We start from the raw sequence: 26490 nt of genomic DNA, 5'->3' as shown, positions 1-26490 counted from the left end.
TATTGCTACTGCTATGGAAATGCAGCTCTTGCCTCCTCTGTCTGGCAGGCAGTTATCGGGAGGGAACGGTTCCTATCTGATCGTTGCTCAGTCAGTGCTTGTAAATGCCTCCTTACTGACAGTGTCGCTTTAATTACTGTACATTTTGGGGAGGAATTTGTCAATCCCCCACTCCTGTTTCTGGCATTTTAAAAAGTCGCAAAACTCTGTTTTCTGACTTTGTAATGCCATTTCGACTTTTAATTCTCAATTGGAATTTTTATGCTGCCCTCGCCAGGTTTCTGAAAAGGGGGCGGGGCCTTCTTCCACGGCAGAAACCGTCGTAAATAATGCCTGGAATCTACGGCAACGCCCATATCCGTCTGGTGCACCGACTGCCAGAGGTGGCATTTAATTAAATGCTTGCTCCCCCGTGCCAGCCCTAATAAGACCAGTGTAGCACACGCCAGCCTTAATAAGTCAGGTCCTTTTTTTTAAATCTTTGCTTGCTTGTGTACGATTACATACGATGCAGAAGCCATTAGCATCTTTTTGACTTTCAGCCGGTGTGTCTATAGATACTACTACATATGAGGGGGAGAATTGTGCCACGTCACATATTGCTGGATGTATATATGTGCCGCTGTACAGTGTGCAGCAAGGCTGGCAGCTGGTTATATACGCCGCAGTTTGGAGCAGTCCGGTGATGGTTGCATCTGGTTTTGTACTTTGTCTATCTGGGCTCAGGCATTAGGACATTGTGCGGTTGCGATCAGCTTTTATGACCGTGTCATTTCAGATTGATTCATAGGTTGTGGCGTCATACGGTGGCCTTGTCCTGGTGGAGCATTCCTCTGCTGACAAGACATTTATATCTTCTTGTCCACCAAAGCAGGACTCCTTTGTAAGAAAAGTTGCGCGCTGCGGACGTGACACGGTGGAGCAGGTGCACTATTCAGTCACGGCCTTTATTATTCCCTGTCTGCAATATATTATTAATGAAAAAATGGGAAGCGTCTGCGTGCACCCCACAGGGAACGCCCCGGAGCACCAGTTATTGTTTAGGTCACTGCTCAGTCCATTTAACTTGCAAAAACGATTCATTTCAGTGAAAATCGTTTTGTAGACCCCCCCCCTATAACCAGAGGGCGGTGCGTCATAGTAGTTCACGGAACTATTCTTCTTGCAGCGTCTGAATAAATCTTTAACGTGCTCACTCCATAGAAAGCAGTGTAATCAGTGAGGCCAAGAAACTGCAAAGTGTGGGTTTAAAGGATTTATCCGGTTTTATGTAAAGAAAGCTTCTGGGTTTTCCAGCCGCATGCTGATCACCTAGCCCAGGCATGGCCAACCTGCGGCGCTCCACCATGCCCTGCTGTAGGCAGTCTGAGCATGCTGGGAGTTGTAGTTTTGCAACAGCTGGAGAGCCTCAGGTTGGACATCCCTGACCTAAACACTCAATAGATGGTAGATAATATGTTGGGGGAGGGGGGGGTTTCCCTAGTTCCTTTCCCCACAAGGGAAGAGTGGAGTGACGGTTGAGTACATGTTACCGATCCACTCAACCTCTGTGGGAGTGACGGTAACATCCGAACGCAGGTGATAACGTCCTGTCGTTGTGGCGAAAACCTCTCCACTTTATTCTGGAGTCCAGACTGATACGTTTTACCTACACCGATACATTGTAACAAACTATCCGAACAGGAGAAGAGACTTTTTGACGAAAAATAGGCAAAACTGTTAATTATAAACAGAGATGCAATGAGCTTTAAACTCCAGTGTTTATTGTGCCATGTAACCCGTGAATCTGTATTGTAGACTTGGCACCCCCTGCTGATCGACTGTTCAAAGGGGCCGCAGCGTTGGTGCAGGCAGTGTGGTGTCAGTGTTTACACCGCTCTGTCTGCCTGCGGTAAGTGGCGGCGGTGCAGGATATTGCAGCTTTGTCCTGTTTAGGTGCACACCCTGTACCACTGATACTACATGCATGGCGTGCCGGTAGAATACCCGTATAAATACGCGCTCACACAAGCACCACGACCCCTTCAGACTGCCGATCTGCGGGGGGTACAGTGTCTGACCCCCCCCCCCCCCCCCGAAACTGATGCGCTACTGATGGCCTACTATGAGGATAGATCGTTAATATCCTGAACCCTCCTAAAGCCCAGTGGAACAGGAGGATGTACCCCAAAGTTAAACCGCCTGTAATTGCCAGCTGGTGTCCTGCTGCAGCCACCGGGTGGGATCAGGGTGAGCTCTGATCCCGGCTGTTTAACCCCTTAGATCTTCGATGAATGATAACCATGACATACATATAAGGGTTTGCTGAATTGTCAAGTCAGCCGGAAACCTAACAATGGCCTCCAGGCCTGCCTTCTATGGAAGCCTGTTAGGCCCTGTCAGAGCAGGGTTTAATAGGCTGATTTAATACGGACAGTTAAATACACTGTATTACAATAGATGGTGTGATCCTGAGCATGAAGGGGCTTCGGGAATGATTTTAGAGCGGTCACCCTCCCCTTTTCTACCCTACACTGCAGCCGGGTGAAAGCTTAGAAAGGCAGGCAGCGCTACATCGGCACTGTGGCCCCTTCATTCTCAGGAATGGTGGACGTGACGCCATATCCTAGCCATCTGTCGTCATGGCAACCAGCAAGTATGGGTGTAAACGTTCCCTGTTCCTGAAACGGCTGACAACAGGGAACACTAGATTGCATTTTACTGAATTGCATTTAGTTTTTTTTCTTTCCTTTGTGCCCTTCTGTTCTCATAGGCTCCAGTTCTGACTGCACGCCAGAGGATGTCATCATGCCGGACCGCCGGGCAGTCTCTGTGGTTTATTTTTGCTTGTATGCCTTCAGTAGATGCGCAGAGCTGACGCCAGGCCCCTGCCGTCTGCCGATGTTTTCTTCTTTTTTTTTTTTTTTTTTTTTTTTTTAGCTCTGACCATAGAAGTTCTGAGCGGTGTGACCTCATCACACATGAAAGGGCAGGGGACCTATATGGCGGCTTTATGTGTTGCGAGACGACTGTGAGAATGTGTGCGTTCATTACTATGACGATCCACTTTTGCTGATGCGAGCGGCTGTCGTTTTCTTTTCTCCTACTCACTTACAAGACACGACTTCAAAGTCTTCCCCGGCGTGATTCACAGTTTCCAGCAATTCTTTTTTTTTTTTTTTTGTGCAAGGAAAACGTTTGATCCTCTGGAAATACTGCGCTCGTTTTTACCAATCCGGGGAATCGGCTGACCTTTCCAGTTCCTTTTTTTTTTTTTTGTGGAAAGTCGATCCCTCCAGAAATGACAGCTTGCCAGTTTTTCCGTCTTACATGAAGTAACGGAACAGAGTTTCGCTATTTACTATATTTATACCCAGATTTTCAGAGCGCTGCGTGCCGTGCGGTCGCTGCCAGGGAAGCTGCCTTTGATTTTTTTTTTGATTTTTTTTTTTTTCTCCCCACAAAGCGCTTTTCATTCGGCTTCAGAAGTCTCGGAGCTGATGACATGTTTACATAGAGCCCAGGTCTATGGTGATTTGCTGCCTAGGATTCTCATTATAGCTCGTAAGCATAAAGAGAACTCGCCGGACGCCAGTTCCATGTAAGCGCCGCGCTCCGTCAGGATTATTTTCCGTGTTGGTTTGCACCCATTTTCAAATACTTTTAGGAAATGTAAGTGATATGCTATCCAGAGTGCAAAGAGCGTCTCTTGCCCTGGAGAGGACCTGGCACGTCCAAGCATTAGATGGACCCCCGATTGGTTTGAATGACAACCTGCAAACTTTTAAAGGCTTTCTATCTCTTTGCCTGCAGAGCGCTGGCAGACCTGGCACATCCATGCATTTACATGGACGGCCCGTTGATTTCTCCAGGAGTGGTACTGCAATGGAGACTGGTCACTTCAGGGGTCGCATAACCTCATGGACGCCTGGACAGGCAATTTTACTCTTTACTAAAAGTCTTCTGCGCATGAGACTTTCCTTGGTCCGGAGCGCTGTATCAGTCTCTGTTCAGTGCCCGCTATGTCGTGGGGCAGCAGGACTGTGAACACAGCCGTCTGGAGAAGCCTGGCAATGACTGAAACAGGGTTCTTGCTGTAATGGCCGGCATCAGAGTTAACTACCATGCCCAATGCACCCCGTAGATGCCACAGTCAACAGCGATCGTGGCATCTAGGCAGTTAGAGGGGCAGGGATCCCTCTGCCACAATCGGCCATGGCAGCTGGGGGACCTAACAAGGGCGCCCTGGACTGGCATGACCATACGTCTATTAGATTGTGCAGCAGACACGGCCTAACAGACTGCCTGTCCCTGGGACAGTGAGAGGCTATAATGCATTGGTATACAGGGTATGCCAGTGCTTTATAAAAACAATGGGGGTTCATTTATCAAGCTGGTGTAAAGTAGAACTGGCTTAGTTGCCCATAGCAACCAATCGGATACCGCCTATCATTTTGCACAGCTCCTTTGGAAAATGAAAGGAGGAATCTGGTTGCTGTGGGCAACTAAGTCAGTTCTACTTTACACCAGTTTGATAAATGACCCCCAGTCTAATCTAGTGTGAGTAAAAAAATAAAATTAAGGTTGATTAAGCATTTTTATTTTTAAAGAATTTTTTCCATTTAAAAAAAGTGGTAAAATAAACACACCCACATCTCACTGTGCTTGCCGGAACCCATATAATAAAGAAGATAACACATTATTTAGACCGCCATGTAAACAACGCATACAAATTTTTTAATTTTTTTTTTTTTACCTATTCACCCCTATCCCAAAAAATCAGCAAGTCTCATGTACCCCAAAAATTAAACCAATGAAAACCTTTCTCCCCACAGAAAACGGCTTCATCAGCGCAAAAATGAGTGCGTTCTGACTCTTGGAATGCGACAATATACCGAGGCGTGCTCATATTGTGCAGAAGTGGTAAAAAAATACACAAAACTAGACATTTTGGTATCTGACCCATAGAAGAACAGTAACACGCTAGTAAAAAGTGCAAAAATAAGCCCTCATGTGACTCCAACAGAAAAAATAAAATGATGGCGAGAAAAAAAAAACTGCCACCCGACGCTTTATTACATGTTCCTCCTTATCTAAAAATAATCCTCAAAAATGCTATGAGGAATATTTTTACTCTTCCAGAAAACATGTAGTGCGACCCTGGAGTCTCCTGCCGGTTTGTGCAGATAATAGCCATCAGCCAATCGGCCGGGCTAAGGGAGCAAAAAGGAATATCCCAAAGTGGACAATCCCTTTAAAAGGGAGTCTGTCAGCAGCTTGAGTCTTCACAACGGCTGACAATACAGTAGAGGCGTCAGGCGGATATATCTGGAGTGCGGCCCCTCTGCACTGAATACCCCCAGCCCCGCCCCTCCTCTTCTAGCTGTATTCTGATTGGATGCTAGAGCTGTCACTCGGGTGGAGGTGGCTGGGGAGCGGTCATGGCCCTGAACATGATGGGACTGGGCACTTAGAGATGAGAATTTTGATTTCCTGGTCATGCCCCCTTCATGGCTATCCCCCTAGGTATATCTGCCCAACAGCCGTATTGTGCTGTCAGCAGTTTGGAGGACGCATACCTACTGACAGGCTCCTTTTTAAGGGGGTAGTTGCCATTCCTTTGACTGGTCATGGGTCATTCATTTTTGTATTTAATGGGGCCTCGGACCCTGGTCTATCCTATGAATACACCATCACTTTATAAGCTGGAAGAACCCCTTTAAGACATGCAGGTGTGTCCACAAGACTGCAGATATGAGAGGCTGTTTTATGGGCGAAGCGAAGGAGTGAGGTACATAGGCATCAGTAAGCGCTCGCCAAGATCCAAAAATGTCCCATTGGGTCACTTTTTCTAGTGTGACGACCAGATGGGGCAGATTTGCTATCTTATAGGAGTCCTCTCCCAAAGACAACCCATATACCCTCTTACAGGGTATATGCCTGATAATTTTTCTTTTTAAAGTTCTGCATGAACGCTGTGCACTCTGGGTGTCAGGAGGAGCAGGGGGGGGTGGCGGGCGAGCTGATGGCACTGGGGTGGCGGGCGAGCTGATGGCACTGGGGTGGCGGGCGAGCCGATGGCACGGAGGGATAGTGGAGCTGTTGGCACCGGGGGGAAATGATGTGATCGCACAGGGAGGAATGAAGGGTATTGGGGACTGATGGCAGGGGGTCTGATGAGTTTTTATAAAGGAAAACAGTATATTAATTGATTTTTATTCTTACTCGAGTACTCTATTAATCGTAAGAAATAGACAGAATACTCGATTTCTAAAATAATGGTTTACTGCAGCCCTAGTGTCATGGCGCCGGCTCCTCCAATGTCTACAGTGCATCCATGGAGGTATGTTCGGCATGCTTTGTCTCTCATGTATCTCTGGTTGTGGTGGGTCTGTAGCCCGCCGCTGGCCCCCGTGCTCAGGTTTCATTACAGGCAATGAGGCACAAAGCGCGTTTCACTTCAGCCACTTTGTGTAAATCTATCTCCTCAGTAGGCCGCGCTCTCGGGTGGGGTGGGGGGTTGAGCAGCTTGCGTAAACCCGTTTATAGTCATACTGGATCCATTTGTAAATTCCTCCCCTCCAGCTGAGCTGACAGGAAAGAAAAGCATGGCCGGAGAGAGAGCGCCAGCGAGAGGCCTTTTCCATCCTCCTCCTCCTCCACCACCATGTAACCGCACCGTCAGGGAAAGTGAATTATCATTAGGAATAATTACCCCGTACCAGTCTGCTGGTGACAGCCCCGAGCGACACGACAGGGCTGGGAAGTCATTAACTGTTATTTACACAAAGGCAGCTTTACACAGCGCGTTTCCCGACGCTCGCTTCCACCATCTCTGTAGTCATCAGGAAGAGCCCATCAGATCAGGTTACTGGATGCCCCCCTGTGAAATACATTTGCTGAAAGTCTATATATATTTTTTTATCCTGTCTTTGTACTTCAATGCTACCAGAGAGAAAACAGTCCTGACCACGGTCTGAAGTCATCGCGCTGACGCTGGATTTTGCAAATATATATTTTTTTTTGCATAATCAAGGCACATTCGGGGTCCATGCTGATCTCATGGGCTCATTGCCGTCAACATCTAGTCTCGTAAATGATGACCATGGTGATTAATTTCTTCTTCCTAGGCCACGTGAGTGATGAATGTGACGTCACTGGCCTAGGAAGAGGCCACGGAGGTCACCAACCTCTTCAAACAGCTGGTCGGCGGGGATTCTGGGAGTTGAACCCCCACCGATCTGCTATTGATGGCCATCAAAATCTCGGACAGCCCCTTTTAAGGATTGTCCCATTTGTAAGTATCTGATAGGTGCTGGTCTTGCACCTGCTCAGATTTCAGCAATCTGTGAGCGGAGAGCACGCTGTGCATGTGCTGCATTCTCTCCATTTAGTGCTATGGAACTTTTGATGGTAGCTGAGCAAGCGCACTCGGCCATTGCTCTCCACTTCGGGGATCCATTTTTTGTCAGACACTTACGGAATATCCTTTCAATGGGCCTTGAATGGTCCCATATGGGAATACTCCTTTGAAATGATTGGCTCTGAGCTGTAGTACCACTTACAAACTGTAAACAGCCGTGGCGCTGTCTTTTGAGAGGTGCAGATATGTTTTTCTAATCCTGGACAACCATCACCCACCACTAGAGGGATCTAACCAGTTTTACATTGAACTGAATGTATACACAAAGCTCCCTCTAGTGGTAGTTACTGGTTTATATCATCCCCTGTCCATATGCCCAGCTAGGGTACATGGACATCAAACAGAGGGGTCTTCCGCTCTGAACCCCTCCTATGATCCACGACACAGCTGCTCCGCACAAGTGGCTCCTGTTCTGGCCATCCTTGTATGACATGGACGGCCGCACATCAGAATGGCTGCCATTTCGTCTGCAGGGTGGCCGGAGCCGGGGCAATCAGCTGATCTCCCCCGGGTGCTGCCCTCCCCTTCCTCCTGGCGCTAGTTCTGATCCATCTGGGCCGTATAACCCGTTACTGTTCTCCCGCAAGTCTCCACGCGCCACATATTACACACCGGAATGGAAATCGCGTGACGTAAAATCTTCCAGATGTGATTCTAGGTCAGGGGTGGAAAACAAGTAAATAAGAAAAAGGTGGAAGGTTTTCTGTGTCTGTCATCTCAGAACAATGCTACGTAACCTCCGTCCGTGTGGGGGCGAAACGGAGAGTGCTGCGCTTTGTGATCTCCTTTACTCATGATTAGGGTCCATTCACATGTCCGCAAGTGTTTTGCGGACCACACATGGCCGGCACTGTAATAGAAATGCCCTTTCTTGTCCGTGGCTGAGGACAAGGAATAGGACATGTTCTATTTTTTGGGGGGCTGCGGATGCGGACAGAACACAATTTGGCGTCCACATTATTTGCGGAACCATTGAAAGTGAATGGGTCCACACCCTTTTGCAAAATTGCGGACCCATTATGCGGACATGTGAATGGACCCTAAGAATGACAGAACCACAGTGAAGACTGACACAGCCCCAGTAGGAATAGAACACAATGAGGAGTTGTTTTTTATTTCTCTACATTTGACAGTTGTGAAGTATACGGCATGAGGCACTGAATTCATTGCCTCCAGAGGAAAACTTGATCCACGAGACAGAGCCCTGCTCAGAACCAAACAGCCGCGTTTTTTTTTTGCACCTTAAATAACGCTGATATATAAGCGTCCTGTCACTGAAAATGACAAATTGTCACATGCGCCCCTTTCAGACGCCCGCTGCTGGAGTGCCGACACCGCCTGTACTTGGTACGTGTTCCTGGCCACCAGTCACCGGCCGCACTGATAGTGGAAGTAAGAGCTGGTTTTGAACAGAAGCTGCGTAAAACCAGCCTCCGGCCGTAATTCGCGAATACAGTCCAAACTGAGGGAAACTGAACCATAAGTGTGGGACTGTCGGGGAGTACTTGGTAGTTTTAGTACTTGTTAAGGGGTTGTCCATATATTTAAAACATTTTAGATTCATACATTCCCCCCCCCCCCCACCTACTAGGACTTGAGAAGTATACTTAAAGGGATTTTCCCATCTCAGACAATGGGGGCATATCGCTAGGATATGCCCCCATTGTCTGATAGGTGCGGTGGGACCCGCACCTACAATGAAAACGGAGCAGGGAATTGAACGCAGCCGCCCTCTATTCATTTCTATGGGGCCGCCGAAAATAGCCGAGCGCTGGTTCGGCTATTGCCGTTTGCCCCATAGAAATGAATGGGAGCATGCCCTTCCCACCTCTGTTCCAGCCTTGTGGCTGTTTGTATTGCACTTCCGGTGCCCCCTACTACATGTAAACTTTCTGCATGGACAGGGTCACATGGACTGCTGCGGCCAATGGCTGGCCTCCAGTGATCGTGTCCCTTAGCAGCATGTCACTCCTTAGTCTCACAGGTTCCATTGACTGCAATAAGTGCACACTGCCGTTATCATCTCCTACATGCATGCTTGGTCGAGTGTGCATGTTTTCCTGAACTCTGTGGTGGTAATAAGCCACTGAAGATACCTCTGCCCCCTCCAGACTCCAGGCAGCAGCTCATCTCCCTAAAAACAAAAGGATCAGGCATGTTGAAATCCAACTGCCCAATTCTGATCTCCCTGCGCACCTGCTGTCGAGGAGAGTCGGAAGGAGGTTGTCAGGCGGAGCCATGGTCATGTATTTCCATTCATTTCTATGGGATTGCAACAGTTAAGAGTATAATCTCTGTGCGTTGAATGAAGGGTTAGTGGACAAGCATAATCACCGCTCCTTGGAAGCTGAGACACGGGACCCCCTATTCTTGTGCAGTTGTGGTGTTGATCCCAGGTATCGGACCCCCGCCGATCAGACACTCATCCCCTCTTATGTGGATAATTGTTGTTTTTGGGACATCCCCTTTGACTCTAGGACTTCATTGCACCTGTGGTCGAGGTAAAATCTTAGGGTACGGCCCAGCCTCAGTATTTGCAGTATTTAACACAGATTCTGATCATGTCACTGGGTTCCCCCTTTTTTAGGATCTTGGTGGTCGTTTGCAGTGATACATGAGAGTGAACGCTCCTGATCATATAGGTAAAATCTTCCAAAATGATAGAAAAATGCCCCAAACCCTGAGCCCTTCTCTCGACGCCGAGCCGTTTCCACAAGCCGGAAAAACGTCTGTTCTCATCAGTAACATCCCAAATATTTGTCTTGCTCCGTGATCAAAGGGCCGATTGTTGTGGCGAATCTTCATTCGGTTCCGTGTGATGGAAACTTCCATGACGCCGAGACCAGAAGGTGAACACACAAATCCCCGGCAGTGGGTTATGGATGGGAAGTTTGCGTCTCTTCCCTCGTGTGCCACGTTCTATAGATCAGCGGTGCTCGGACCTGCGCCTCTCCAGCTGTTGGAGAACTACAGCTCCTAGCCCATGGCTGTCAGGGCAATGCTGGGAGTTGTAGTTTTGCACCAGCTCTAGAGCCGCTGGTGATGTATATTTTTGTTTTATGACCGTTCCTAAAAGAGGTTAAAGTTTTATAAAAGTAATTTAAGGCTTATGTCTTTCTGTTCTTGCTTCTAATAGGCCGGGGACATGGAGGGAGCCGGTTAACCCTTACTATGTCAACACTGGGTATGCGGTGGCACCCGCCACCAGTGCCAACGACAGCGAACAGCAGAGCATGTCAAGCGATGCGGATACCATGTCTCTAACAGACAGCAGCGTGTAAGTGCCACCGCCTTCAATATATACGCATTATATGTATGTTTGTTTATTTCTACCAGCCCTTTTTTTGACCCCCTTAACAACCAGTGTTATGATCTTAAAGGGGCTGTCCAGGATTTTGATATTGATGGCCTATCTAAAGGATAAGCCATTATTGTTAGACTGCCGAGGGGGTCTAACACCCCTCATTCCCACCGGTCAGCTGCGACCCTTTCTTACATATGTCTGACGTGAGAACATAAAGCCTGTTTGGGGGCCATTCACCTTTTTAAAGGGGGTTGTCTCGCTTCAGCAAATGGCATTTATCATGTACAGAAAGTGAAATGGGTTTTCAGAGGCTTTAATACTGATGACCCATCGTCAGGATAGCTCATTAGTATCTGATCGTTGTGGGGGGGTCGGACACATGGGAACCCCACGATCAGCTGTTTGAGAAGGCCCCAGCACTTGCATTGACGCCGCAACCTTCTCGCAGCTTTTCCTAGGCCGAGTGACGACACGTGGCTCAGTAGCAGCTCAGTCCCATATAATTGAATGGAGACAAACACGATACAAAGCACAGCCGCTATACAATGTACGGCGCTGTGCTTGGTAAGCGGGGAAAAGGTGGGGGTCCCAAATGTCACAACCGAAGTGGCACAAGCCTTTTAATTATGTATTTTGCAGTTTTCCACCATAACAGGAGCGTGTATAGGAACCACCATGGGTAAATCCCCAGGTCCTATAGAGGCAGTGACATTGCTGCTCCTCTGTTCACTGCGCTGCGCTCACTGAGAAGACGGAAGTCGTTATAAACTGCGGCTAGCCTCTCCTCAGGCACAAAGACAGACCCCTGACCTGATTCTAGTCCACTGCAGAATCTCTAACCTAGCGCCACAGCCGACAGTTACTGGTGATATTTCTGCCCGCGCTCAGCGCATTCATGTTTGTTTTCTCTTTATTACAGCGATGGGATCCCGCCATACAGACTACGGAAGCAACATCGCCGGGAAATGCAAGAAAGTGCCAAAGCCAATGGACGTGTGCCACTACCTCACATTCCAGTAAGTCATGGAGATGAAGAGGAACTTTACACCTATAATACTGACGACACCCGGGCCCCCGGCCGATCAGCTGTTTTGAGAAGGCACCGGCAACTCCTGTGAGCGCCACTGCCTTTTCGCAGCTTACCAAGCACAGCACCGTACATTGTATAGCCATTTCCTTAGGGCATTAGCCCAATTGCACACTGCGCCGACCTAGGGCCACAGTGTCCATTCTGTAAGCGCTACTTAGGGTGTTTTAACCCTTTGCCACAAGCTTTATTCTTCTGGGCTCCAGTCCTCCTCTCCTCTACCCAGTGCGGCTCATCCAGGTCAAACTGCTGAAAACGTTCAGTAAACCTTAAAGAGGACCTTTCACCTGTATAAACTATGTGAACTGAGTATGCTGCCATATAGAGCGGCGCCCGGGGATCTCACTGCACCTACTATTATCCCCGGGCGCCGCTCCGTTCTCCCATTATAGGCTCCGGTACCTTTGCTTTTTAAGTTATAGTAGGCGGGTCTTCCCTTGTCCTGTGGGCGTCTCCTTCTCCTAGGCTGCAGCGCTGGCCAATCGCAGCGCACAGTTCACAGCCTGGGAGAAAAAAACCTCCCAGGCTGTGAGCTGTGCGCTGCGATTGGCCAGCGCTGCAGCCTAGGAGAAGGAGACGCCCACAGGACAAGGGAAGACCCGCCTACTATAACTTACAGAGCAAAGGTACCGGAGCCTATAACGGGAGAACGGAGCGGTGCCCGGGGATAATAGTAAGTGCAGTGAGATCCCCGGGCGCCGCTCTATATGGCAGCATACTCAGTTCACATAGTTTATACAGGTGAAAGGTCCTCTTTAAACTGAATAACCGCTTGTTTAATAAACGTAACCCTTGAAGCAATCCAGTGGAGTACAGGAGTTTCATTTCGTACGTTGTATAGCGGATGTGCTTGGTATTGCGCTCAGCCCCATTCACGTCAATGGGGCTGAGCTGCGGCTAGGCCACGTCACTGGCCTAGGAAAAGCTGAGAGAAGGCTGTGTTGCTCACTGGAGCGCCGCTGCCTCCTCAGACAGTCCCGGGTGTTGGACCCCACCGATCAGATACTGATGACCTATCCAGAGGATAGGTCATCTGCATTATAATGTCAGAAAACCCCTTTAAAAGGGGTTGCCCCAGGATTAGAAAACCATGGCAGCCTTCTTCCCAAAACAGCCACCACCCCTGTCCGCAGGTTGTGCGTGGTATTACAGCTCAGCCCCGTTCCCCATGGAATACAAGACAGAACCCATGGGCTGGAGTGGTCTTGTTTTTGGAATAAAGCAGCCATATTTGTCTAATTCTGGACAGACCCTTTTAACCCTTTTTGCTGCATTGTTGAACATTTTACACTTTTCGTAGCCATTAAAACGTTTATACTTTTGTGTACAAGTAAAACCTAAATTACAAAATATAGCAAAACCATACTAAAAAAGATAAAAGTATTCTTTAGTAGTAAGGATGGATTGGATACTTCCTTGGCTACTGAAGGGTTTCCCTGTCTGGAGATATTTAAAACATTCTAGGCAGGGAAGAGGTTAATAGATTTAATTTTATTTTTTAACTTAAAAATGTTAATGGCAGATTAAGCGTTACTAGGGCGTCTGACCACTATGACCAGTGTCTGTAAGAAGTTACCACGTCACTTCCGCTGGCCCCGCTCAGCAGTCCTCATGGTCACAGCAGTCTCACCCCATAGACTTGCACTTTTTCGGCATCTACCAACTAGCCATACAATATGCCGTCTACCTTTTTCTGACAACCGCTCCTCAGTCGAAGGCTCCGGTTTCGTAGTCTCGGAGGTGCAGACATAATGCACACACATCTTGTATGGCGTCAATCACAGCAGCCGATGAATCCTTCCTTTACTTTCCCACACTTACGTCAAGTTTCATGCATTCGCCCCTCTTTCCAGTAGAGGATGCACTCCGAAATTTAAGTGTCCGACTGCGGTAATTGACTCTGACACTCGGCCTCAGCTTTGCTGCCGTTTCCCCCTGATTAAAGGCATGCAGATCTGAATCCCATCACTAGACCCGTGTATGGAAATGTTTGTACAACCGCTAATGTAGCCGCACCCGGAGATTAATCTGACCTTTCCGAGATATCCGATAACTCGCCTGATTGGTGCCTCCTGCTGTTCATTAACATATTCTCCGCCCACAGTTTTTATATTTTCCTCCTGACATTTATTCTGAAGTTAATTAAACAACCGATCCCTGTGTCGTGGATCGGACGGCGCAGGAGTCAATTGCTCCATTCCGCAGCACAGGCGACGGGAGGGGGAATAAGGTCTCACTAATTAAACTCCATATCTATGAATATAAATTTATTTGGAAACCGTAACCTTTGATCTGCCATTTGATCATCTAGAATGTCTCATCGATTTCAGTTCTTTGGAGCAGTTCGGCTGCGAGTTTCATGCAGTTTAGTACATGTCACGCACCTGAGGTGCAGGGGTGTTCACTTTACCCTTTTATCTCCCCAGCGTACATATAACATACCAAAGGATATTCACGTCGATCCTGAAAAATTTGCTGCTCAGCTCATCAGTCGCCTGGAGGGAGTCCTGAGAGACCGCGAGGCAGAACAGAAGTTAGAGGAGCGACTGAAACGCGTGAGAGCTGTAAGTGCGCCGCCCCCCCCCCCCCCCCCCCCCCCCCATCCTTTTTTAAAGCCAGCAAGGTGCTCCATCTGTCTTCAGAGTATTGTGCTGTCCCCCCTCATTACAGCATTTCTCATAGTGTGGATACGGCCGTCTCTTCTCTCGCGGTTGGATGACTTGGCCTAAACCGCTGCGTAGTGAAGGCTCAGCTCGTCTGTTATTCTCATGCCACATAGGTTCTCCGTGCCTCGATCAATGGCACATACAGCATTAATGCAGTACTGCAGTTACCATTCTGCAGATTTGTGCATATATATATATATATATACATACATACATACATACATACATACATACATACATACATACATACATACATACATACACCTTTTTTGTGCTCCTTTATTGTTTAGACCCGAACAATGAGATGAAACGAAAAATTGGGCACGAAAGTGCAAATCTGTGCTGTGATTGCACCATCTAGTGGCTAAGTTGTATTTAGCAACTTCAGTTCTTCAAAAGTTTATTATTTATTTTTGAAAATTCAAAGGGTTTGGCCTATCTTGCACTTTGGTGGCATTTCGCTAGGATTTGCCACCAGGCTCCGATAGATGCGGGTCTACTTGTCAGAATGAGGCCTCCAAAGCGAAGGAGAGTTTATGTGCGGCGTCCTTTCCATTCACTTCAATAGAAGTTCCCAAAAGTGCCGAGCGAGGGCTCCCTGAACTCTCATAGAAGTGAATGGAAAGCGCACTGTCCATTCACTTCTATTGGAGTTTCGGAAGTTGCCAATGCAGGGATTGGCTATTTTCGGCACTCCCATAGAAGCGAATGGAGGGTGGCTGCACTTGCGCGGTGGGCCCTTGTTCCCTTTGGGACCCATACCTATTTTTAAAAATGGGCTCCCAAAGGTGATCTCGGCATGTACCACTGCAAATCTGCGTCAGAGATCAGAGGGGTCGACCTTCTGCTGTGGTATTTTTCCGGTTGACTATTCCACTGTGTGCACATATTATTTTGATTTGTACTGAATTTCAGTCTCTGAATGTAAGCACGTGTTCCCATTCACTGACGGCAAGCATAGGGATTGAAAATGGGGAGGAGTTGGAACAGGAAGTATATTAGGAAATGTCAATCACTGTTAGAGGAAGCTTTTTTTTATCTAGTTTCATTTGCTCTGTAGGGTGTCATTATTTTTTGGTAATAAATAGTATTTTCTTTTTCTCCCATAGGAGGAAGAAGGGGATGATGCGGACGTCTCCTCAGCACCTTCAATGGTCAGCCACAAGTTGCCTTCAAGCCAGCCTGTGCATCATTTTGGCTCTCGATATTCTGAAACGGGTTGCGTAGGGATGCAGGTCAGAGACGCCCACGAGGAAAATCCGGAATCCATTCTCGACGAACACGTACAACGTGTCATGAAAACACCAGGATGCCAATCACCGGGCCCTGGTCGCCATTCCCCCAAGCCACGCTCACCAGACGGTCACTTGAGCAAAGGCCTTCCTGTATCTGTGGGAACATTGCAATCCGTGCACGGCAAGCACTCGGCCAAGTCCGGCTCGAAATTAGAAGCGCCTAACATGTATCACCACAAGCACGTCTATCACCACGTTCACCACCACAGCGGGGTGAAGCCTAAGGAACAGATAGAGGCCGAGGCCACGCAACGAGTGCAAAGCAACTTTCCTTGGAATGTGGACCCTCATAACTATGCAACCAAATCCCGCAATTATGCAGAGAGCATGGGAATGGCCCCCAATCCTATGGATTCTTTAGGCTACAGGTAAGGACGATGATCCCATCACCATCTAGTGAGAGAAGTCATGCCAGACATCACCTGGGAATCTGCAAGGATGGAAACTGCTGCTGTCACCAGTTTGTATCTATGCCTTTGCGAATTTCCTTTTTATGTTTCAGTTCATCACCATTTGCCAAGTTTCTGCTTGCTGTCAGTGAATTGGACCATTCTTGTTTACAAAAAAATGAGAAAACGCTTCTCACAGCAGAGGTTGTGTTACAGTTGTATCCAGTGTAGACAATCCTCTGTAAGGAGCTTGGACTTCAGATCCTATGACACATAAAAGGTGTTGTCCCATGAAACATGCTTATCTCCTGTCCACGGCACATCATGACACCGGGGAATGAAGTGGCAGGTTGTGTTTGTATGCTGCTTCTTCATTCATTCTTTACGGGGGGGGTAGCGGAGTACAGTGCGGTGCGGAATACGTATAGAGGTGAATGGAGCAGTAGCAGACGTGTGCCCAGGTGAACATGGGGCCCCCGATTTTTCTGATTTGGAGGACGCCCCAGCAGTCAGATCCCCGCCTGTCAGATGTTTTTCCCTGTCCTGTGAGTAGGGGATAGTATGAAAATCACAGATCCAGCAAGTCTGTCATCAGATTATAAACGTACTATAACCCATACGTAATCCTGAGGAGTTTCTCTGTTTTACATCAGTTCCTCAGAGGACACCTAAGGCCAACACAATGGTTGACATGTAAAGAACGTAGAAAATAGATCATGAATGGACAAAAATATTAACTGTCTCCAAAACCTACACACTGGCCTTAATCATCTCATCACTGACACTTATATTTTCCCACAATATTAAAGGGGTTTTCTGAGATCTTTTTACTGATGACCTATCCTCTTAATAGGTTGTCAGGTTCTCATCGTGGGGATCTGACACCCAGGAGCACCGCTGCCTTCTCAAACGGCTGATCAGCGGGGGTCCGGGGCGTCCTTCTCCTGCTTTTCCTAGGCCGAGTGACTATGCATTCATCAGTCATGTGACCTAGGAGCAGCTCAGCCCCATAGAAGTAATGGGGCTGATCTGCGATACCAAGCACAGCCATTATACAGTGTACGGTACTGTGCTTGGTGAGCTGAGAGAAGGCTGCAGCACTCACAGGAGTGCTGGTGTGGTCTCAAACAGCTGATTGGTGGGGGTCCTACACCCGGGACCCCCGCCAATCAGATACTATATCATCAGTATCAAAATCTCGGAAAACCCTTTAAAATATCTGGCTTAGGTGGATTTTGACATCTATAACACTGACATATGACTTGACTATACACGGTTTGGGGGACTTCCCAGGGCACCAAGGGAGATTCCTGACGCTGGATCGGCCATTCTGTGTTTAGCCAGGGCATATAAAGGCAGATACTAGGAAAAATTTTCTCTTTCTGTAGGCAGGCCCCATCCGCCTTCCATTATCTAGTTCTCCTAATTAAAGGATTTTATTATGGGTGTATTCAGACGACTGTAGTGTTTTGTGGATTCACGAAACACAGATACCGGCCGCGTGCATTCCGCAATTTGCAGTCCCGCACATGGCCACAACCGTAATCGAAAATGCGGACAAGAATAGGACATGCTTTATCTTTTTTACAGAGCTGTGGAACGGAACCACGGATACAGACAGCACATGGTGTGCTGTCCGCATCTTTTGCAGCCCCATAGAAATGAATGGGTCCCCAAAAGTGCAGAACGGATGGAGACTCATTCATACAGCCGTCTGAATGAGCCCTAACATCTAATAAAGGTTAGGTTTTATGGTGGGGATTCTGTATCTTTCATGGGACAACCCCTTTAATCTGCACTGGACAGGAGAGCGCTTACAAATGCAAATCTTACACACTGTAACAAAGACACAGCTGTGTGAGAAGGATTATATTAGGACAAATTTTCATCCCCTCTTTGCAAACACTGAATGTTTCCATACATTAAGGTTAAAAAATGGCCCTTAAAAACCGTTGCACTGTCACTTTTCCATGGCCATTTTGCATCAGTGTGTGCATCCATTTTCTGGTCTTTTGTCTGTTCTTAAAGGCCTTTTTTTTTTTTTTTTTTGTTAAACAGTCATTAAAAACTGGTGCATTTGCAGTGCCGTCAGTATACCGGTCAACCCATAGTGTACCCCAGTATAGGTCATTGCCCCAGTATTGAAAAATGCCCCGTTTAGCCCCTGACCCACAGTAGTGCAGCCAGAAAAACACTTCACCCACTTAAATGTGGGGACACTTGCTCCTCACTGGTTGCTGCAGGACCTGCGCTCATGTGACCCTGGGAGCTCAGGTCCTTCTGCATCCAGTGAGTAGTGATCATTTGAGCAGCGAGTGTCTCCACACGTTCAAATGAATACATTTTTTTTAACCACTGCACTCCTTACCATAGGGCCGTTAAAAACTGACCCATTGATTTCAGTGGGGTCTGTCTGTTCATAAAAAATGGTTAATAATAGAACATATTATCTTTTATGATGGCCGCAATTTGCTAGCCGTTAAAAAAAAATTGTAAGTCAATGGGGGGACGGATCCGTTTTCTATTGTATCCGAGGAAACGGATCCGGCACCATTGACTTAGATTGTGTGTCATGACTGAACCATCTTGCTCCGCATCCCATGCTGGGCAGAAAAATGCTGCTTGCATCTTGATGTCCGCGATGGGGATGGAACGGAACGTATTCTGGTGCATTCCATTTCTTTCAGTTTTGTCTCCATTGACAATGAGTGGGGACGAAACAGAAGCGGTTTCCTGCGGTATTGAAACCCTATGTCGCATCTCAATATCGGAAAGCAGAAACGCAAATGTGAAAGTAGCCTAATCGTTGCTGCCCGTGTCTGCAGATTTTTTCATGTTACTTACACTCCATAATCTCTGCTCTTCCAGCAGTAAAGCCAGCATGCTGGCCAAGAGGAATGCAAAGAAAGTGGATTCCGGGAAGCTTGAAAGTGCCACCTACGAGATGCCTGTGGTTCCAGAGGACGCGGAGAGACACCAGAAGATAATGCAGTGGTTAATGGAAGGCGAGAAAGAGATCAACAGACACAAGAAAACCGTCCATAGGTAAGTGACCCACCTACAGGTTCCCCCTCCAGATGTGTAACCAGGGGTTCTGCCCTGGAAAGGATCTCTGATATGTCTCTTCTTAAAAGAGATCCGTCTGCTTTCTTTCACATGACAAGTATTTATTTTTTATTTTTCTGAAGAATTTTGGAAAAATGTTTAAAAAAACGTGATTTCTACCTAGTAAAGACAACAGCCCATCTGTCCATTGCTTGTGTCTGGTATTGCGGCTCAGCCCTATTCATTTCAATAGAGCCAAGCTATCAAACAACCAGCTGGTGGCCACGGCATACCAGATTAGCGGAGTATTGGGGGGTGCATTGCTTCGGGGGAAGTGCTGCAAACTTCACATGTGACATGTACATTTTGCAGCAGATTTCGCCATTTGCTTTGTAAAACACAGGGGCAGGCTGTGAATTAGAAAATTACTGTTAAAGCTGTGAATTTTTCCCATTGCTCTGAAAATTGGCAATAAAGGCCAATAATTTAACATACAAAGTCCACCCCAAAAATCTGCAACAAATATGCAGCGTCTGAACCTATTCCCTTTGAGTGCCGGGTGTATACCTTGTCTACCACAGTACACTGCACAATATGTATTCTCATGTAGCCACTTTAGGTGTGACTGGAGTATAAGACCTGACGTAACTAGAGCGGTTCAGGATCTTGTTTAACCTTTGTACACGGCGCTCAGTCTTTGTGGCCATAAAGTTTTATGGAATACTTTTATATCTATATGTTCCGCTGCCGCCACTTTCCTGCTGATTTATAGGATTTACTGACCTTTGTACATTTATACCTGCAGCTCATCGGGTGCCAAGAAGCAGTCCGCTCACGATGTGCCTAGACCACTTTCCATAGAACGGCCGGGGGCAGTCCATCCTTGGGTCAGCGCTCAGCTACGCAATGTGGTGCAACCCTCTCACCCCTTTGTCCAGGACCCCACCATGCCGCCCAATCCTGCACCCAACCCACTGACGCAGCTGGAAGAGGCGCGCCGGCGGCTGGAAGAGGAGGAGAGAAAAGCTGGGAAAATGCAAGCGAAGCAAAGGTATCAAGCGACTTGCTGCTCTATCCGACACGTCTATTACGTCTTCAAATTAACCCCTGTTATGTAGAGTTGCTGCAGTTCTAGGCATCGTATAGCTGGCCAAATATTTCACTGAAGGTAGGAACCAAATTATATATTAAAGGGGTGTTCACTTTGGGCCATGTCTTTTGGCTAGAAGGTGTCCACTTAGGGCTCATTCACACGACCGTATATTTGAGTCATCGTCCGTTTCACAAATTTTGCCCATTATTTTCAATGGGGCCGCAAAACATGCGGACAGGACACTATAAGCTGTCCACATCCGTACTTCCATTCTGTGGCCCCGCAAAAAAACATAGAAATGCCTATTCTTGTCAACAGACCATGTTCTATCGTAGGGTTATTAATTCTGCGTGTTTTTGGGATATGCAATTCACAGACCTCAAAAGCGGATACGGTCGTCTGAATGAGCCCTTAGGCTGATCACAAGATGTCCAGAGTGATCGGCTGGAATCTGTAGGAGATCCTAGCAGCAGGTGTATCCTGCCGAGTATCTCCGGCGCTCAGTTAGTGAATTACTGGAGCAACAGATCACATGCACTACCTGCTGCTCCATCAAAATAGAAGAACGGGACCCCAGTTCTTGTAATCGGTGTCTGTCCGTCCCCCCCCCCCCTTTCCCCAGTGATCAGTTATCCCCTGTCCTGTGGATGGGGGATAACTTAAAAACTTGACACAACCTCTTTAATAGTACAACTCTCAGCATGTCCGGACAGCCTACAGCTATCCGTCTACAGCAGGGCATTGTGGGAGTTGTAGTTTTACAACAGCTGGAGGGCCGCAGGTTGAGCATGCCTGGGATAAACCATCGATATCAGATGAGTGGGACTCCAGCTAGTGCTGCACCCACTATACTGTTTACTATTCACAGCGCCGTCCAAATGGTAGTGGCTGTGCCTGGTACTGCAGCTCAGTCCTAAGTAACTGAATGGAGACTGAACTGCAGAGAGCAGAGTGACAGGCACAGCCGTTAAAAAATGTGCCTGGATGGGGACGTGGCACTATACAGAGTCTGACCTGATACTGATGGCACTAACGCTGCCCCACCTATATCCACATCACTACTGTAGATGCACCAGGTCTCCATCATGACACTGCCTGACAAAAAGGGTCTTATTCACACCAGACAGCCTCAGGCCTATCATTTAAAGCTTCATAGGCTGCATCACAAGTCATCCCCCTTGACCTAGAAGTAAGGAAACCGTTGACATTGACCATTTTGGTCTCCTTTATATTGTCCTGTAGTCGTTCACAGAGGTTGCGGATACTGCTCCTCCAGCCCTTTACCCTATAGTCTCCATTTTCCAGTATGAAGAGTTTGGAGATGCATCAGGTTACTCGCCTTCATTAGATTTCTCTGCAGCTGCATTGGCCGGTCCTGAGGGAGGGGACGCGGGTGGTCGAGACCCTTATTTTCAGGGGTATAGAGCATGAATTTTAGGTTCAGTAGATCCATGTCCTGATGAGAGGTTTCCTTTAGGAATTGCTGCTGGTTTGCCCGTTTCTTGCTCCCACATACCAGTCTCAATAATAAGCCATCGCCTCAGAAGGGGTTAAATTGGGTGTAAGATGGGTTTTTCGTCTCCCCCCCCCCCCCCCAGCTCTGTTATTTGTGCATTGGGTTGAAGTTCTTTTTAGTTGAGAATATGTAGCAGAGCTGGTTTTGTTGGCGTCGTCGTGGATGAGTGTAAAAGAGCGGTCTCATGTCTGTGGTTCTCCGGCTGGTGCATGCTGAGAGTTGTAGTTTTAGAGATCTCTTCTACAGGGGGACATCTTCTAATCTGTGGGGATTGTTCCCTAGGTATGTTCAAGAGGTTATCCAACGGGGGCGCTCCTCTGTCAGGCCACCCTATATCCCACTGCTGAATGTGGTGCCAGCGGTCTCCGACATGGACCTCTCAGAGTCACAGTATGTGCCACTCTTTTTTTTTTTTTTTCGTGTGTTTAGTGTCCTCACGTAGCGCCCCCTATCTGTGCTTCTTCCCTCTTCCTTCCCCCTCAATGTCTGCTACTTTAATCCTTAGTCTCCCCTTGTGCGGAGGATGGGTAGACCTCTGTTATGTGCACATAATGCATTGTGTTAGTAGGTTGTGCCGTGAATAGGTTTTTATTAAAGGGTCTGTTAAGAGGAGGAATGATGGGAGTTGTACTTCTTTTGGAGCTGTTGGTGTGCATGTTACGTACTCCCATGGCTTTCAGTGCTATACAGCATCTTTAAGGGGCCGAATTTCTTGCAGGAGCAGTGGTTTGCAGCAGACAACCCCAAGTAATCATCTATCCGCTGAAAGACGCACTTAAAGGGGTTATTGCACAATGGATCCCTGCTGATCACTGTAAGGGGAGTGGGGGGGGGGGGGGTCTGATCTCCATAGCTGCCATGAGGAGGAGCGGTGGTCATGCTGTCCCATTCAGTGTCTATGGGGCTGACTGATCATCTGTATCCGTCAGCCCCATAGAAATGGATGTTGCGTCGGGGCCTGTGCCTGACCAGCGCTCCATACATAGCATGACCTAGGGGCCCGATTCTGTTGATTATGGGGCCCCCAGGCAATCATACATTTATCACCTATTCTGTGCCTCTGAATTATCACATCAGGGATACGTTGCGTGCACCGCGTCCTCCTGTCTTGTGTTTCTTCCACTTGCACGCAGAGCTGAAACTTGAGCAGTAATCTAAATACAGGGCCCCGGGGTGCCCGGCCCCGTCACCTCTGCAGCCGGAGGAGTGTGGTTGCCAAGCAACAGTAGAGATACAATAGCAAATAACGGAACATTCCTTCCTCGTAGGACGCACTGAGCGTTCCGAAAAGTCATCTGACTGCTACATCGCATCTGCTTAGAGTTTCCATAGATCTCATGGAGGAATTGGAGAATTTAATTTCTGTCGCCATATATTAAATTGGGTAAAAGAGGTTTTCTGGGATTCATATATTGATGACTGGAGGGGGTCCGACACTCGGCACCCCCACTGATCAGCCGTTTGAAGAGGCTGCGGCGCTCTGGTGAGTGGTGCGGCTTCTTCCTAGGACAGTGGTGTCCCGTTCATCAGTCCCATGGCCTAGTTGCAGCTCGGTCTCCTTCAGGTGAATGGGCCTGGGCTGCAATACCAAAATACCAGTTTTATCCCCTGAACGCGCTATTTTCGAGTCACTCTTCGCCTGTGACTGACGGCGCTTATGCAGAGAGTTCGGCTGGCTTTGCTGTGGGCAGGGAAGAGGGCGCTATTACCTTGATTTGAAGCAAGGAGGCCGCTGCCCGTTAACTTCCAGCGTGACTCGTAAATGGCGCGCTCAGGGGATAAAAGAATGTTTTTTACCGCATCATTAGAAACACACTGCTGGCGGTTTGGGGTGGTTTTTGCCGCTGACAGGTTCCCTTTAAAGGTGACGAGATCTAGTAGTATCAACCTGTAGTATATTTGTTGGCTATTTTCAGGGCCCCCATAGTAATTTATTTGGGGGCGGCCATGCATGCCCAGTACGCCCTCCTTTAGTTTGCGGGCTCCATTCTAAAGATAGGTGCGGCTCCCACCTCTGGGACCTGCACCTGTCAGACGTTGGGGGCGTGTCCTACTGAGGTGTCCCCAATGTCTGAGGTGAGACAACCCCTTTAAAGCCATGTGTTAGGTGGTCAGGGTTTGCATACTGTCAATGATTAGGTGGCACATCTGATGACCGGGCACTTTCTCTATAATGTAGGTAAATTGAAGAATTCTGATACACAGTAAAACACAAGACTGTGCCCGGTGCTTAGATTAACCCTTTAACTCTTTTCTTCCTGTGCCAGGCTGAAGCCACAGAAGAAAGACGGAAGAAGCTCCGGGCCTGGTGAGAACATCGTCGTGGCTTATTATTTCTGTGGCGAACCCATTCCCTACAGGACCATGGTGAAAGGTCGAGTAGTGACCCTGGGACAATTCAAGGAGCTGCTTACGAAGAAAGGAAATTACAGGTAAAGTGTTGACGATCTTGGTTTATAAACTTGACGCCACTTTGATCGTTATTTTAAGGGGTATGTCGGACTACAACTGTTGTGACCGACAAGTTGTGCCATAATGAGCCATAAATGGTAACGATCCCTCCATACGTCGGGTGATGTCCCTTATTAATGTCAGTGGCGCTCCAGTCCACATGGCTCGGAGATGAGGAATTTTCCCGAGTGAATGTCCCGAGGGTTTCTCTCATGGTCTCGTCTCCCAGAAACTACCAAGACCTGTTTGGACCTCAAACCAAGAGGAGCTTGTAGATGTGTCTACTGCGCCGCGTGCGATTTCATGCACTCGGGCGAGTCGTTTACTGTCCCAACCCAACGTAAGATATCCCACCTCAGATTTTATCCATTGTTAGTCTGTGTGGTTCACCTTATGACGCGTTCCTGCTCAGTCAAATATGTGGGGCAGACACGTAGACAATTCCGACAGAGGAGATGAGAGCGAAACTGACGCACCAATAGCTAATCATGTTCCAGGCGATTGAGCGTATCACCCCTGCATCAGGCGGAGGTGACTCGCATCACCTCATCCAGAGGAAAGAGTCTAGGTGGATTTTTGAGTTGCCAACATTAAAGGGTTTCTGTCACCCTGCAAAACTCATATATTTTTTTTTTGGATAGTTAGATTCCTCATAGTGCGATATAGGAGAATATAATAGTCTTACTTACTTTCATGCGGCCGATTCTTTATAAAACGAAGTTTTATAATATGTAAATGAGGGCTCTACCAGCAAGTAGGGCGTCTACTTGCTGGTAGCTGCTGCAGAAATCCGCCCCCTCGCCGTGTTGATTGACAGGGCCAGCCGTGATCTCCTCCTCCGGCCGGCCCTGTCAGTAATTCAAAAATCGCGCGCCTCGCGTCATTCGGCGCAGGCGCTCTGAGATGAGGAGGCTCGTCTCCTCAGTGCGCTTGCGCCGATGACGTCTTCTCTTTCGGTGATGTCATCGGCGCAGGCGCACTGAGGGAGTGCTGAGGATACGAGCCTCCTCATCTCAGAGCGCCTGCGCCGAATGACGCGAGGCGCGCGATTTTTGAATTACTGACAGGGCCGGCCGGAGGAGGAGATCACGGCTGGCCCTGTCAATCAACACGGCGAGGGGGCGGATTTCTGCTGCGGCTACCAGCAAGTAGACGCCCTACTTGCTGGTAGAGCCCTCATTTACATATTATAAAAGTTCGTTTTATAAAGAATCGGCCGCATGAAAGTAAGTAAGAGCATTATATTCTGCTATATCGCACTATGAGGAATCTAACTATCCAAAAAAAAAATAATGAGTTTTGCGGGGTGACAGAAACCCTTTAAAGTCGACTGGCCTTAAAGGGGTTCTACAGGAGTAAGGATTTTTTATCTAATGATGGCTGCCTGCCACCTGAAACAGAAGATTCATAGTTACTTGCTCCCGTCCTCCACGCTGCCTCCATCTTCCGGTCCCTGCATTGTTGGCATCTGGTGCTGCATGGTCACATGTTCCACTGCAGCCAATAACTGGCTTCAGTGGTCACGTGCCGCTAGTGCCACATCATTGCTGAAGCTATTTATGTGACCATGCTGTGCAGCGCGTGATGTCAACACTGCAGAGACTGGAAGATGGAGGCAGCGAGCGCTCTTATCATTCCGCTGGCCCTTTTTGCAGCTGAAATCCTGCCCCTGTGCCGTCCCGGCCTCATTCTGCGCAGGCGCTCTTCCGGGTGTAGGGCTGACGTCATCGGCGCACTGAGGAAGGAGCAGCCAAGCGAGCGTCCTTCTCTCGAGCACTTGCGCCGAATAAGGACCGGTACGGCGCAGGCGCGGGATTTCAGCTGCAGACAGGGCCAGTGGAAGGAGGAGAGCGCTCGCTGGCCCTGTCAATCAAGTGGAGGAGGGGGCGTTTTTTTAGACCGAGGATGCGGCGGGTACCAGAAAGACCGCCCAACTTGCTAGTAGTGAAGAAATTTGCATATCACAAAAGTACTATTTTTAAAGAATTTAAAGCACAGCCAGAGGTAAGAGGGGTATATCTGGACTCTGCGTACATTAGCAATTATATTAAGTCCAATACTGAAAATTGCTGTTTGGGGGGTGACAGAAGCCCTTTAAGCAGAGCTATTAACCTGGTGAGATGCACATGCTTGCTAGGAGACTTTCGGCCTAGGTTATATGACAGCCAGTCTGACAATTCAATTTGTGCGTTACCTTTTTCTGTTATTGATGAGCCTCCCTATGATCATCTGTGACTGCCTA

The 26490-nt window shown here is 48.0% G+C and overlaps 1 protein-coding gene across 3 annotated transcripts in view; it reads left to right on the top strand.

Annotated features, from left to right (window-relative positions):
* The window catches only part of AXIN1 (axin 1), a 32978-nt gene that overhangs the window by 5730 nt on the left and 758 nt on the right, over positions 1 to 26490 (top strand). Inside the window, exons 3-10 of one of the 3 annotated variants that reach the window (XM_040440506.1) lie at positions 10539 to 10679; positions 11626 to 11722; positions 14220 to 14357; positions 15569 to 16122; positions 19015 to 19188; positions 19994 to 20239; positions 22080 to 22187; positions 24065 to 24229. In XM_040440506.1, coding sequence (XP_040296440.1) covers positions 10539 to 10679; positions 11626 to 11722; positions 14220 to 14357; positions 15569 to 16122; positions 19015 to 19188; positions 19994 to 20239; positions 22080 to 22187; positions 24065 to 24229 — 1623 coding nt within the window. Of the gene's footprint in view, positions 1 to 10538; positions 10680 to 11625; positions 11723 to 14219; positions 14358 to 15568; positions 16123 to 19011; positions 19189 to 19993; positions 20240 to 22079; positions 22188 to 24064; positions 24230 to 26490 lie in introns of all 3 variants that reach the window. The other 2 variants (XM_040440505.1, XM_040440507.1) reach the window with 2 other exon arrangements.

This window comes from Bufo bufo, chromosome 7 (genome assembly GCF_905171765.1).
Source record: "Bufo bufo chromosome 7, aBufBuf1.1, whole genome shotgun sequence".
In the NCBI taxonomy this organism is placed as follows: domain Eukaryota; kingdom Metazoa; phylum Chordata; class Amphibia; order Anura; family Bufonidae; genus Bufo; species Bufo bufo.
The sequence above is the reverse complement of the archived record's forward strand: the minus strand, read 5'-3'. Positions and strand labels throughout refer to the sequence as shown.